This window comes from Dendropsophus ebraccatus, chromosome 5, assembly GCF_027789765.1.
Source record: "Dendropsophus ebraccatus isolate aDenEbr1 chromosome 5, aDenEbr1.pat, whole genome shotgun sequence".
In the NCBI taxonomy this organism is placed as follows: Eukaryota; Metazoa; Chordata; class Amphibia; order Anura; family Hylidae; genus Dendropsophus; species Dendropsophus ebraccatus.
Genome location: NC_091458.1, coordinates 48,826,398 through 48,840,615, shown reverse-complemented (window position 1 = coordinate 48,840,615; position 14,218 = coordinate 48,826,398). Strand labels below are relative to the sequence as shown.

Genomic DNA, 14,218 nt, shown 5'->3' with positions numbered 1-14,218 from the left:
TGTGTCCACATGTCCAGCTCCCCCCCCCCCGTGTCCACATATCCAGCTCCCCCCCCTGTGTCCACATATCCAGCTCCCCCCCCCCTGTGTCCACATATCCAGCTCCCCCCCCTGTGTCCACATATCCAGCTCCCCCCCCCTGTGTCCACATATCCAGCTCCCCCCCCCCTGTGTCCACATATCCAGCTCCCCCCCCCCCGTGTCCACATATCCCGCCCCCCCCCCCTGTGTCCACATATCCAGCTCCCCCCCCCCCTGTGTCCACATATCCAGCTCCCCCCCCCCTGTGTCCACATATCCAGCTCCCCCCCCCTGTGTCCACATATCCAGCTCCCCCCGCTTACCAGCTGGGTTGTCTGTGTGCTGCAGCAGTCCGGCACTGACCTTGTGCGCGCGCGCGGGAGACGGAACAGCGCGGCGCCAAAGGTGATTGGCAGGTGGGCGGGCCAGGGCGGCGCACGCACCAGCAGCGGTGCGCTAAGGCCGTACGCATCTGATTAAGATGGCGGCGGCCGGGGGAGCTGCGTCAGCATGCCGGGCGGCGTGCGGCGTAAAAAATCAATAGCGATCTGGGTGGGCCCCTGCCAGAGTGGGCCCCCCCTGCCCCCCATCAAATTTCGCTACTGAGTGAAACTAATGAGAGGAGTGCAGCAAGCTGGGCTATTTAGCACCATCAAAAACTTGTCCGGGTGTAAACCAAATAAATATGGGTCTCATAGACTTATCGGACTGTTAAATACAAAAAAATTCTATTGTTGTTGCCAACATACCGGTATATTTTAGGGATAATTATAATCTAGGGGGAAAAAAGTTTTGTTGTAACTCCTATTTGTATTCAGTGATATTATACTATTATACAGCTGAGGTACAGAGTGAAATCGAGAGGATATTCGAGTTGGCCAAGACTCTTCAACTAGTTATCCTGGATGCGGACACAATCAACCATCCTGCTCAACTTAGCAAAACCTCCCTGGCACCCATCATTGTGTATGTCAAAGTTTCATCACCTAAGGTGAGTCGCGGTGTCACTAAGTCAGTATTTTGTGTTGATCAACTTGCTGTATCATTCTGGGTTTTCTTTTGGGTTACATGTGGCCCAGGCTGCATTAAAGGTAACTAGATAGAGTGCATGATTGACTCCCCGGGTTATTGATAAGGCAGGCGCACTGTATACTGAGCTCTGCCATCTCTTAGAGAGAAAAGTATCCATCTCTTTCACCAATGAAGAAGCAGCAGAGAACAGGATTTCTCTGAGCTACCTACAGGGGCTTGTGATTTGCTCCTTGTAACCTCACTCTTTGCTTCCTTAGTATATAAAAAGCAAGTGCACATCTGGGCAGGGGGATAGGGAAAACTTCTTATTTGGTGTGTTTCCTCCAGTGCTGGCATCCAGTCCTATATTGGCAAAATTATATATTGAGGGAACGCAAACTGAAAATGTAGCAATGTAGAGAAGCTGGATACCTACTGCCTATCCATGTATGTCTTAGCCTAAAGAGTTCTTAGGAGAAGAATGGTTGCACAAAAAGCATCAGACTTCACATGTAACCATAAAAAAGAAGTCACAGATTAAGAGATATAATATGTAACATCCACAGATAAGTCCCTGTTTTGGTGATAAAAAAAGAAGGTGGTGTAAAGTAAATGATAAATTAGGGGAATATGTTACATGTCCAACAAAACACTGAGCAGTTTTTCAGCATTCCTCCAGATATGCAGTGTTAGTAATTTTTGAGCTTCTAATTAAAGGACAACTTCAGTGAAAAGCTTTTTCCCAGTAATTGAACCACATTACAAAGTGATATAACTTTGTAATATGCTTCAATCACCTATCTGCCCTCTTCCATATCTTTTACCCCCTCAATCCCCCACCAGGAAGTGAAGTAAACTCATTCTTACCTAATGACTGTTGACCCCAGGCTGTTCTGTGGCAGCCATTTTGACATCATCAAGAGGGCGGTGGGTCTAAGCCCTGTTAGGCCAGCCTCCCTTTGTTAGATGACTCCGGTTGCTGAGCTCTTATTGGCTGAGCAAGCTGTAAGCCATCTAACAGTTTAGAGTCAGTTAGACATCACAGTAGACAAAGTGCATCATGGGAAAGCCCAAACCAGGAAGTGAAGAAAAAAAGAAGACACCAACTGAAGCTTCAGTTCATTTTTTTTTTTTTTTTTATCAGTGCCGGAGTTGTCCTTTAATACTAAAGTGATTGGTATAGTTGCTAGTCATGTAATGTGTTGTGTGAAAACAGCTTAGGGTCTGTTCACACGCACAGACTCGCTGTGTAAAACTCGCACAAAACTCGCATCAAACTCGCATGAAAGTAGCTGCGTTTTTTGTGTTGTTGAACTTGCCTGGGAAAATCATGTGAAAATCAAAACTCGTATGTAAAAATCGGAGTGAAAATACACATACAAACACGCAGCGAGAATACACATACATTGACTTGATAGCAATCAGTATCACTGTGGATTTATATGCGAGAAATTCACAGCGATAAATACGCAGCGAGTCTGTACGTGTGAACAGACCCTTAAAGAGATTTACCTGAAGAAAATGTGGGTCCGGCACTCCAGGAATAAGTTAAAAGTTGTATACTTTATTAAATCATATTAAAAAGCAGCAGAGCAACTGGTGCTGTGTGGCCGGATAGATTGACGCGTTTCGCGCATGTGCGCTTAGTCATAATCTGGTGAATGATGTGCAAGTGTGAGTTTAAAACCAAGTTGTGGCCAATAGGAGTATTCCCAATGCAGACATGTGCAGGTGGGATGAGTGCATGCAATTAGCGATCTGACTGTGTGTTTGCACTACCCAGGCGATCTAGCGGCTAATCCACACTATAATTTGTTATGTGTTAAATGCACTCTATGTGTGATACCGCGATCTTCAACATTGAAAAGAATAAGAATAGGCACAGCAGGATAAAAAAATATACCATTTGCCCTGATCGGCATGATATGAAATGAAGTGAATATCGTATGTTCTAAGGTTTAAATAACGCATGTTGTGAATACTGTTATATATTGTAATGTTATCAAGCTTTGCGGAACAGAGAATATGAACGTACAAGGACTTACTATGATGTTATGATTATGTGTATGCCTCTCATAAATGTGTATATTTTCCCAAGCAACATGAGAACATGTAAAGAGATTTACCTTTAATGACAACATACCATCTACCCAAAGGAAAGGTAAAAAGTTATCAATGAAAGTCTGACTTCTAGAACGGGAGTCCCGAGGGCCCACATTTACATGGAGCAGTGGTCAAATATGTACCCTGCCTCGCGTTTCAAACAAAGCCATTCCCTCCAGTCTCATAATCAGACACTTATCACCTAGCCTTTTGACGATAAGTTTCCATGTTGGAAAACTTATTTCTAGAATGTGCTAGTATTATGTTGAGCAGTTGTGCAGTCCCACTTTACAAGTCGCTGGAGATCCTGATCCGACAGATATGTTATCACTTTTTGTTATGGCAAAATCCCCTTTAATTTACCATTCGGTCTTACTCACACATAGCTCAGCATAAGTAAAACAGTTGACAAAATAATCAATTTCTCTGCTCAAATCACAGTAGAAACACTTGTTTGACATGTTTGATGTGTTGCTTGTATTTTCTTTCTTGGAGATTTAAAAGTCTCTTCTTGAGCTGGAAATAATAGGCCTAATAATGAGTATCGGTGAGCGCTCCTCCCCAATGGACAGCTGCGGAAATGATAGCAGTATTTTATGTTTATAGCGCTAGTGTCAGCAAAGCGCCTTCTGTAATGGAGACAAAGAGATACCGTCCAGATTTACATTTTGTACTTTGTATAACTGATGCATTTCATAATGTGCCAGACAGCCGGATGAAACACTCTGTCCTTTCTGCTTGTTTTTTAAGGTGCTGCAGAGACTAATAAAATCCAGGGGAAAATCTCAAGTTAAACACCTCAATGTCCAGATGCTGGCGGCTGACAAACTAATACAGTGCCCCCCGGTAAGAGAGGAGGCCGTAGCTTACTAAACATTGCTTATAGCTCCTCCAGTCTAGAACGCTGGGAATGTGCATTGTAATACAAAAAAGTGGTAGGGTTGGTATAAAGTGGTCACTAAACAAGAATATGTTGTTACATTCTTCAGCAGCCTAAGGGTTCTAAAAAAACAAGGCCAGGGCTATACAGCCTTTTCTGGTTGCATCTCCAAAAACCACTGTGTTTGCTCTGCCTTTTGGTATTGTGACCCACAAGTGGCCATGACCCACAGTCGCAAATAAATTAAGTGTATTTCTTGAAACTGTGGGGTGGTAGTCACAGACAGTTGTGGGTCGCATTGTGATCCCTCTCACTTGCACGATCACTCGGCACAACGTGCAACAGAACATGGTGGTTTCTGGTTCACTGTGTAGCCCTAGCCCTATAGAGTATTTATCTCTATTATCCATAGGCAATGTTCAGTATAGAATAAGCACCAAATCCACTTGAAATTCAGTCTTGTGAATACAACCTTTGGCTAACGTATATATTCATTAAACAACGGCCATTGAAGGTTTTTTACAACAATGGCCGTTATTTAATCACAGCGCCGATCGCTTCTTTACTATGGAATCCTGGTTTGTATACACTCCGGCCAGGATTCCATGCGGCCTTACAAAAAACTGACGTGTCAATTTTGTGCGGCCGCTATTTATTGATTAGCAGCCACACAAAATTGACTGTGCAGATAATGTAAAGTGCGTCTCCAGTAGTACTTTACATGGTCTCCAATGGTTAATTGGAGTGCAGGCACACCTGAACATCAATTTGAAAGAAGCGATGTTAATCCGTCCGGCACTGCAGTGCTGGCCGAGGTGAACTTTACATACAGCTGCCGTTCTGTGACAGGGCTGTGTCACAGAACGCCCGCTGTCTTACAACGTGTGAACCCGGCCTAACCATGTCTGTTTTGCTGCTGAGTTACACATAAAGTATAAATGATATTTTCAGTAAAACTAATTACATTCTGAGCGAGGATGAGAATGAGCCCAAAAGTGCTGCGGGCAGCGAGTCCTAGTTCACACTGCATTGTCACCATTTTATTTTGCCTCAAATATTTTAATGGATTTGCAGTAAATAGTTTTAATGACTGTGTGTTTGGCCTACTTATTCTTATGACTTTGGTTTTGTTGTATTGTCAGGGGATCCTGACCGAGCTCTTTTATCTTTTCTGTATTTAAATGCGCCTGCAGATTAGAGGGAAATTGGTTGTGGTCACATGGCTTTAAAGGGGTATTCCCAGCTGAGGAAATCCCGGGGATAGGGGATAACAAGCAGATTGGTGAGGGTCTGATGACTGGGATCCCAGCCAATCCCAAGAATGGGAACATAATCAAATGAATCGCCTGCACAACTACTGCTCCATTTACTGTCTTTAGGGCCACAGAACGTTTCATAGACAAGAAATAACAGTGGTGGGATGCAGACAAGGTCCACACCATTCTTTCTGGGATTATGTTCCTTGGGATTGACCGTGGTCCCAGTGGTGGGACCCCCACCAATCTGCTTTTTAATCCTTATTCTGTGGATGGGGGATAATCTACTGAGAATGAAATACCCCTTTTAAAGGAAATGTGTCATGAGAAAATGAATTGTTTTTATGTTTTTAGGATGTTTTAGTGATGCTTTTTTTGTCAATTTTACCGTCTATATTATAAATTGGCCACTAGACCTAATAGTAATCTGGCACTTTTTTCCTGATTCTTCCTTATTGTCATAGACAGTGAAATGGTGACAGCATTATATAGATAGAACAGAATCGGGCTATTCACAACATTTGAAGGTCATAGCTCAGCTCCTCTTCATGGGTCACAGAGCATGCCTAAGAAACTTTCCCACAGAAGTAAAAAGGATCTCTTTAGTTTATTTTGCTGTTGTCCACGGGGCTTGCTGTAAAGCATATCTCTAAATGCTGTTAAAAGAAGTTCAGGCAATTTACTGGCAGCTGCTAGACTACTTATTCCTTATAACTAGAGATGAGCGAACCTCGAGCATGCTCGAGTCCATCCGATGTGGAAAACATGGATATAGTCATTGGCTGTATCCATGTTTTCCAGACAACTTTAGAGCTTTATCCAAGTTCAGCAGCCACCGCTAATCAAATGCCGAATGATCGGGTTCAGATGGACCCGAACCCGGTTCGCTCATCTCTACTTATAACTAATAAAAGGCACACAACTCTTCGGTTGTGAGACCTGCACCTGCCTACTCCAAAGCAGATGTAGATTCCTGCCAACATTTACGTCTGTAATGTAAAAAAAACCTTTTGACAAACCTTGTAGATTAAGATGTAAACTTTGCAATACATGTTCTTTTTTTTTCTGTTTTTTTTTTTTTTTATGATTTTGGTGTCCCTTTAAGCGCACACATACTTTCTCTGATTGTACATGTGATGGTTCTGTGTAGCAGAGAGATGTCCAGCTTTATGACATTGCAATATGTGATGGAATCCTAACTCCTCAGCGTAATACAGTCCAAAAATTGAAGCAGCACGTCCGTAGATGAAGTCAAGTGTTTATTTGCTCATAGGAAAATAGCGACGTTTCTGTTCAAACAATATGGACTTTTTTCAAGCCATATTCACTCTGGCTTGAAAAAAGTCCATATTGTTTGAACAGAAACGTCGCTATTTTCCTATGAGCAAATAAACACTTGACTTCATCTACGGACGTGCTGCTTCAATTTTTGGACTGTATATTCACATACCTTGGATCAGGTATTGGGAAGCAGGCACCCTTTCTGTTAATTTAGCTGTTGTGCTGCGGACTTTTTGTTGATATCCTCAGCGTAATAGATATAGCCAAAAAACACAAAATAAAGACACAACACATTGTAATCAGGTGTCAAAGGGCCACAATTTTATTTAAAATCACATGACACCGAAAAGGGCAGACCCTCGACTCACAAAGAGTCACCCTCCGACACTCAGATGAGGAAAAACACCCTTTGGAGGAAACCTCGAGGGAGCCATGGCTGGAGAGTTGCCCCTTCCTTGGGTTTAGAGGTTAATACCTTACAATAAATATAATTAACTGGATGTGAAAGAGATCTGGCTGAACTATCTGTCACCTTATTTCTTGGCAGATGTATTTCTTGTCCCTTACAGATCCAAGTCCACTTCTCAAGAAGGTGTAGACTTGGTTGAAGGGGTAGTTTAAAGGGGTAGTCCACCAAAAATTTTTTTCTTTCAAATCAACTGCTACCATGAAGTGCCAGAGATTTGTAATTTACTTCTATTAAAAAATCTCAAGCCTTCCAGTACTTATCAGCTGCTGTATGCCCAACAGGAAGTTGTATTATTTCCAGTCTGGAGAGCAGGAGAGGTTTTCTATGGGGATTTGCTCCTGCTTTGGACAGTTCCTGACATGGACAGAGGAGGCAACAGAGAGCACTGGGTCAGACAGGAAAGAAAACACCACTTCCTGCTGGACACACAGCAGCTGATAAGTACTGGAAGACTTAAGATTTTTTAATAGAAGTGAATTACAAATCTCTGGCACTTTATGGCACCAGTTGATTTGAAAGAAAAAAATTTTGGGTGGACTACCCCTTTAAAGCATTCCACCCCTTTTCCCCTGCTAGAAGCTCCAAATTACATCAAGGTTAGGGAAGAGTAAAGTAGTCAAGCTCAAGGTCCTCTGGCACATCCAAAATAGCACTGATCAGGGCGCTGTGCATTGCTTTATGGAACCTCCTTTATGACATAAGCGATTGTCCTCACAGTGCACGATTGCCATAGTTACTACAGGTAAACACAGCTGAAGCATTAACCCTGTAGTGACAGGTGATGCACTTTACTGCAGAGGTCACTCTTACTACAGGGGTCAAGGAAACAACTTATGGTTAGGGCATACTAAGAACACTAAACAGTGAGGTTTGATGTGGTTTTGAGGTTTTGTTTTGTTTTTTGATAGTGTGAACATACCCTACGGGAGAACATTGATAGTAGCGGTCTGTAGTTGCGCTTGCCATTGTTTTAAGGTATAAGCCCAATTCTGAATGGTACCTATGGCTGCATATAAGATCGACCTGGAAATCATTTTTTCCCCACATAGCAACCAATCACAGCTCAGCGTTCATTGATAAAATGAAAGTAGATATGTGATTGGTTGCCATGTGAAAATTAGGCAGTATAACTTGCCCATAGCAACCAATGACAGCTCAGGTTTTGTTTTTATAAGAGATTGTTAAGATAGGAAATCTGAGCTGTGACTGGTAACTATGGGATAATCAGATTGTGTTGTATTACTACCTTCCAGTGTACATTAAAAAAAATAATGATTTTTTTTTTACTTTAGGAACTGTTTGACGTGATTTTGGATGAGAATCAGCTAGAAGATGCATGTGAGCACCTTGCAGAATACATGGAGGTGTATTGGAGAGCCACACATCACCCACTGCACCCACACACTGGCCAAAATCTAATGACTCCTCCTACTGCCATTCCTGGCCTACAGGTACAGAGACACCCATCATTGTGGACATCATACTGAAACTACAACACCAGGGAGGAAAAGCCATGGAGTTAGGGAGCTCACAGGATCAATAGACATGTTAATAATGAGGTTATTAATGGTTGCTTGGGAAATGTTTTGCCCGGGTACTAAGGCGAAAATCTATTTTCTATCAAATCAACTGGTTTCAGAAAGTTCTATAATTTTCTGATTTACTTCTATCTACTTCAAGTCTTCCCATACTTATCAGCTGCTGTATGTCCTTCAGGAAGTGGTGTATTCTTTTCAGTCTGACACAGAGCTCTCTGCTGCCACCCCTGTCCTAGACAGGAATTGTCCAGAGCAGTAGAGATTTTTTATGGGAATTTGCTACTGCTCTGGACAGGTCCTATCTCAGACAGAGATGTCAGCAGAGAGCACTGTGTTAGACTGGAGAGAATACAGCAGCTGATAAGTACTGAAAGACTGGAGATTTTTTAATAGAAATAAAATACAAATCTGTGGCATGTTCTAAAAAAAGTTGATTTGAAAGAACAATATGTTTGCCAGAGTACTCCTTTAAGATACATTGCTGGCAGCTCCCTTCTCATTTGCCAACTAATGACTGTAGGAGAAACGATATACAAGCCATAGTAGCATGTTTAGGCCATGCAGGCTGCTCATTGTAGCACGAGCAACATGCAGTCTGGTATTGTCGTGCGCAGTAACAACTCCTAGAGAAATGGCCATACCACTGGTTCTACTACCCAATCATTGTAAAGCTGAGCTCTTAGAGTACCTAGATTGAAGAGGGGTCCAGCTACTGTACCTACCACCCCACACCATAATCCCCGGAGTAGGACCTGTGTGATGTTTCCCAAGATGGCCTCCATGGCAATGCAGTTCAATGTTAAGGAGTATATGATCAATTACACCATAGCGCTTATCACAAAATTCCATTAATAAAAGTAAATTATATTATTGTCCTCTGCTCAGCTGTATTCCAGATTAGTAATATCTTCATGGTTTATTACTCTGTTAGCAGCAGAACCAGCAAATTCTCTCGGATCGAGCCAGCGAGCACTCTCCATTAGAGCGAGACAGCTTGATGCAGTCAGACGAGGCCAGCGAAACCTCGCGCAAAACCTGGACGGCCTCTTCCCAGAGGAGTTCCCACCACATGGAGGATGAATACTCTGATGCCTACCAGGACCTGTATCAGCCTCACAGACATCACAACAGTGGACTGCACAACACCAATGGCCATGACTCCCAAGATCGTCTTCTGGAACGAGACTCTGAGCAGAACCACAACGACAGGAACTGGCAGCGCAACCGTCCCTGGCCCAAAGACAGCTACTGAGCGGGGTCTCTCTGCACACACCCGTTAAAAAACACATCCACACACTATTCCTGCATGGCAGTGCATGCCATGAGGCACAGCCACTAAGTGTAAATTCCAGGGTAGCGACAAGAATGCACTATGGAGAAAAGCAGCCTGCTCCTGATCTGCCATTTGCTTGGTATCCTTTGCCTGCAAAATGTAATGGCAGAAGGGCTGTTAATAAGTAGTTGCACATATGCAGGACCTGGCTGTAATATACCACAGCCAAAAGCAGAGCCAAGACACAAAACATATCCTTGTGGTTTACAGGCAGTAATATGCTGGAATTTGCGAATCAATCTTAATAGCCACTAAATCTGTTAATATTCCAGATCTTATCCTGTTGGCCTTATTGCATTCATTATAAGAGAGTTTTCTAAATACTGTAGCACCTGTACCAGTGACGTCCAAGTGTTTACATGTATAGGGCCGCATACACCTTACAATTTGGTTGTAAGAGCAGGTCAAGAACACAGAGAAAGCATAACAAGCTTATGGCCTATGGATACAGTCAGAGATGGTGTGGGCCAGAATCAACCCTTGAAGGGTAGCATCCAGCTCACACATCACCTGCTTGACTGCCATGATCTAAAGCTAAAAAGTTTACAAAACAAGTCATGCAAACATTTGTATGGATACCCAGTTTTCAGAAATAGCCTGCGGAGAGACCACCTACTCTCTCATTTCAGGCCAGTCTGAAAAATCATGGGACAACATACTCACCCCCCACTACTCCATGTATTGTGTTTTACTGCCTGTCAGGTTTCTCCGTCAGATCTTGTTTACAGCAGGTATGTGTCCTCGAACATTTTATATCTACAAAAGCAAACAATTGAGTCTCTTAACCAGATAGTACATTAACAAAAACACAAGTTTATTATCAAAGGAGAGGTGACTCCATTTACAACACGCAGCTTGCCTTAGGAGTCTGGACTTAAAGGGATATTGTATACCAGAGAGTCATAGACATATAAGTCAGCATGGCAGTACTAGTGACTCCAGACTGCGCTGTCAGTACTTGTTCAGGAAAGAAGCAAGCACCAACATCTCAATATCCTGTAGGACCATCTTACAGGATATAAGCATTTACACGCTACACACTACATACTAGTTTTTCCTGGAGGTCAGTAGTGAAGCTGCCAAAGGCACAGTGTTACTGCTATAGGTATTGTGGCCCATAATCATAAGACTGAAGTCCTTGGCACTGTACATTTTTACATGTATTTTATAATAAATAAGATCAGATTACTATATGGAGTAATAGGCTTTCATATAAAAGTAGAGGGCAGGAAGTCTTAGGAACAGGGTATCAGTACAGATTAGTAGGGGTGGATACAAATATTGATGTCCTGTAGGTGCTGTAGATACTGAGAAACGTGAATTAAAGAGTGATGAAGGTCCCTGCTATCCTTTCTATACAGTGACTGTCAGCTTATCAGGTTTCATTAAAAATGTATACCTTCAGATTAACATTTTCCACCCAGACACGGGTTATATTACATAAGCTGACACCATTACAGTGATGTAATAACTTTACCATGACAATATATATATACTTACCCACCAACTACTTACTTCCTATGATGTAATCATCTGGAGGCATCTAGAATCGACGGCTTCTTGGCCTGTTACTTCTTGCACATTTGTATATATCTTAAAGCACATGTATTGTTCCTACCTTTATGCTGCTTGCAATCTTCTCCCACTCTTGAAACAGTCCCCTATGGAAAGTTAAATTTCTCCCACTTTAACCTTGTGTAAGCCAGAGCCCAGCATAATCATTACGATACCAGAAGGAAGTTCTAATGAATAACTGAGCATACTGGGACACAGGGATAGTGTAAGCTGACTGAACATGTCCCTGTAATGTTTCACCATCACCAAACCACTTCAAGTAGTTGGTCCCTCTATGGCAGTGCCATGAATGTCAGTAGTATGGTGTACCATCTAGAAAGAAGTATCCCAGATCATTACATGTAGGAAAACTCCTCCACCAGTAAGTTTTATTTTGTTATATTAAGCTGTGTTCACATCTTAACTGGTGCAAAAGCTGAATTGTGTCCAAAGTGTGAAATCATCTTTGTATGTTATAGAAAAATAGAGAGAGAGAAGGCAATACAGCAGATCAATTACAGCCCTAGGCTATGTTCCCACAAGGTACTCGTAAGCTCAGGCAACGGCCGTTGGTCATGATCATTAATTCCGGCCATTGTTTATCAGTACATAGTGTTAACATAGCCTTATAGTTTTTATTTAATAGATGCTATATGATTGTCTGTAAATAAATGATAATGGGGTATGAGCATGCAAAGGGCTCCTTGTTAGACACTTTTTATAAGTTCACTGGCCTCCTATGAGACCCCTCTCTTCTATTTGCTCAGAGTGTGAACAGATGGAAGGAACACACATGTTTTCCCCTAGGTAAAAAAAAGTGATGAGAGCATTCATGTGCCCTCATCTATCTGAAGTAAAGATAATTTTTGCACAAACCTAACCCCTCACCCCCCAATCAAAAGTTCGAGTGCACCATTTTAGGGTATCTGTGGGACACCCTACTAAATGGCCCATTTAGGTGCTTATTTTTAGGTCTAACATTCTGTGCTGAATTTATGAAAATACCTTTATAGTGATCAATAGAGATGAGTGAACCTCGAGCATGCTCAAGTCCATCCGAACCCGATCGTTCGGTATTTGATTAGCGGTGACTGCTGAAGTTGGATAAAGCTCTAAGGTTGTCTGGAAAACATGGATACAGCCAATGACTATATCCATGTTTCCCACATAGCCTTAGAGCTTTATCCAAGTTCAGCAGCCACCGCTAATCAAATGCTGAACGATCGGGTTCGGATGGACTTGAGCATGCTCGAGGTTCGCTCATCTCTAGTGGTCAATAGAGATGAGCGAATCACTAGGTAATTTGTTTCGCGAAGTTCGTGCATATTCGCACAAATTTGCGAATATTCGCAAATTACATACAAAGAAATTTCATTAAAAATAGTGGTGAGCGAACATGTTCGTACGAACATGCCGCTAATTGCCCGTGTTCGCTGATACAAACAATTTGCTTGATGATCGGAGTGGTTATAACAATGATTTTCGAACATGCGAATGTTTATCTTGCAGTTTACGCAACTGTGTAATATTCACAACTGCATAATGTTTGCAACTGCATAATGTACGCAACTGTGTAAGTGGAAGCTAAAATGTGCATTCGCTATTGCGGATGCCATGTTTAGCGAATTTGCGAAGCAAATCTGGCAAATTCGTGAATCACAATGAGGTGAATTAAACGCCCGATTCACGGCGAATAGGAATTTGTCAGATTCGCCTCGCTCATCTCTAGTTGTCAATGCTTCAAATTTCCTACAAGGAGAACCAAGAGCTATATGGGCACTGTCATTATAAAGAATAAATCGCGATGTAGACAGTTTTGATCTGCATGATTGCTTGAACTTTAAGGCTATGTGCACACTGAGCAATTCTAGCGGAATTCTGCCCGAATTCCGCCATAAAAAGCGGGCGGAATTCCACGCGGATTCCGCCCGCTTTTTATGGCGGAATTCGGGCAGAATTCCGCTAGAATTGCTCAGTGTGCACATAGCCTTAAAGTTGTGTAAATGCAACATTGCTCTTTCCATAGAGAACAATGGGATTTCCGACTGCCCGTGCACAAAGAGTAAATTTCCGTCTGGAATTCCGCGCAGAATCCGCATTCCTCCCAAAGAATGTACATGTCAATTCTTTGGGCGGATTCCGCTAGAGGAATCCTATAGAAGTCAATGGGGTTTGAATTCTGCTGGTAATTCCTCTTGCATTCCGCGCGGATTCCACTCAAATTCCGCCCAAATTCTGCCAGAGCAGAATAGGCGAGGAATTTCAAGCAGAAGTCTTTCAGCTACAATTCCTCGAGAATTGCTCAGTGTGCACATACCCCAAGGGAGAAATCCCTGCTCTGTCTGCTCAGTGGGGGTCTGGACACCCAGACCTTTAGGACATGTCTTTCGTCTGCACTGTCTGCCCTTTCTGCATCCTGTTACATTGTCCAATATGCAGTAACCCACTATGCTTTGGCTAGGGCTGGCTGCAAGCAGTTTATATTTTACTCTGTGTAACAAGTAAAAGGCGCTGTGACCACTGTACTGATACATTATTTAGTTATTCTGCACTGGATTTTGGCCTTATATTACAGAAAAGAACAATGCTTATGGTTGGGTATTGACCAATCTTTTTTTATATCAGACATACTATTATAGGTAACACTTCACAAATTGATCCTTGTCTTTAGTTGTGATCCTACAGATGGAAAGGAAACAGTCAGTGACCATAGAACCACCAGACAATCAGCCGGGTCCTTACCCTCCTTGCAGTGCATAGTGACACTACAGA

The 14,218-nt window shown here is 42.5% G+C and overlaps 1 protein-coding gene across 5 annotated transcripts in view; it reads left to right on the top strand.

The window, feature by feature from the left end:
- The window catches only part of CACNB3 (calcium voltage-gated channel auxiliary subunit beta 3), a 135,693-nt gene extending 123,228 nt beyond the window's left edge, over positions 1-12,465 (top strand). For 3 of the 5 annotated variants that reach the window (XM_069970105.1, XM_069970104.1, XM_069970102.1), the window contains exons 10-13: positions 861-1,012; positions 3,886-3,981; positions 8,314-8,472; positions 9,491-12,465. In XM_069970105.1, the coding sequence (XP_069826206.1) occupies positions 861-1,012; positions 3,886-3,981; positions 8,314-8,472; positions 9,491-9,811 (728 nt within the window). In that variant the 3' untranslated portion in view covers positions 9,812-12,465. The remainder of the gene's footprint in view (positions 1-860; positions 1,013-3,885; positions 3,982-8,313; positions 8,473-9,490) is intronic. The other 2 variants (XM_069970103.1, XM_069970106.1) reach the window with 2 other exon arrangements.
- The last annotated feature ends 1,753 nt before the right edge of the window (positions 12,466-14,218 follow it).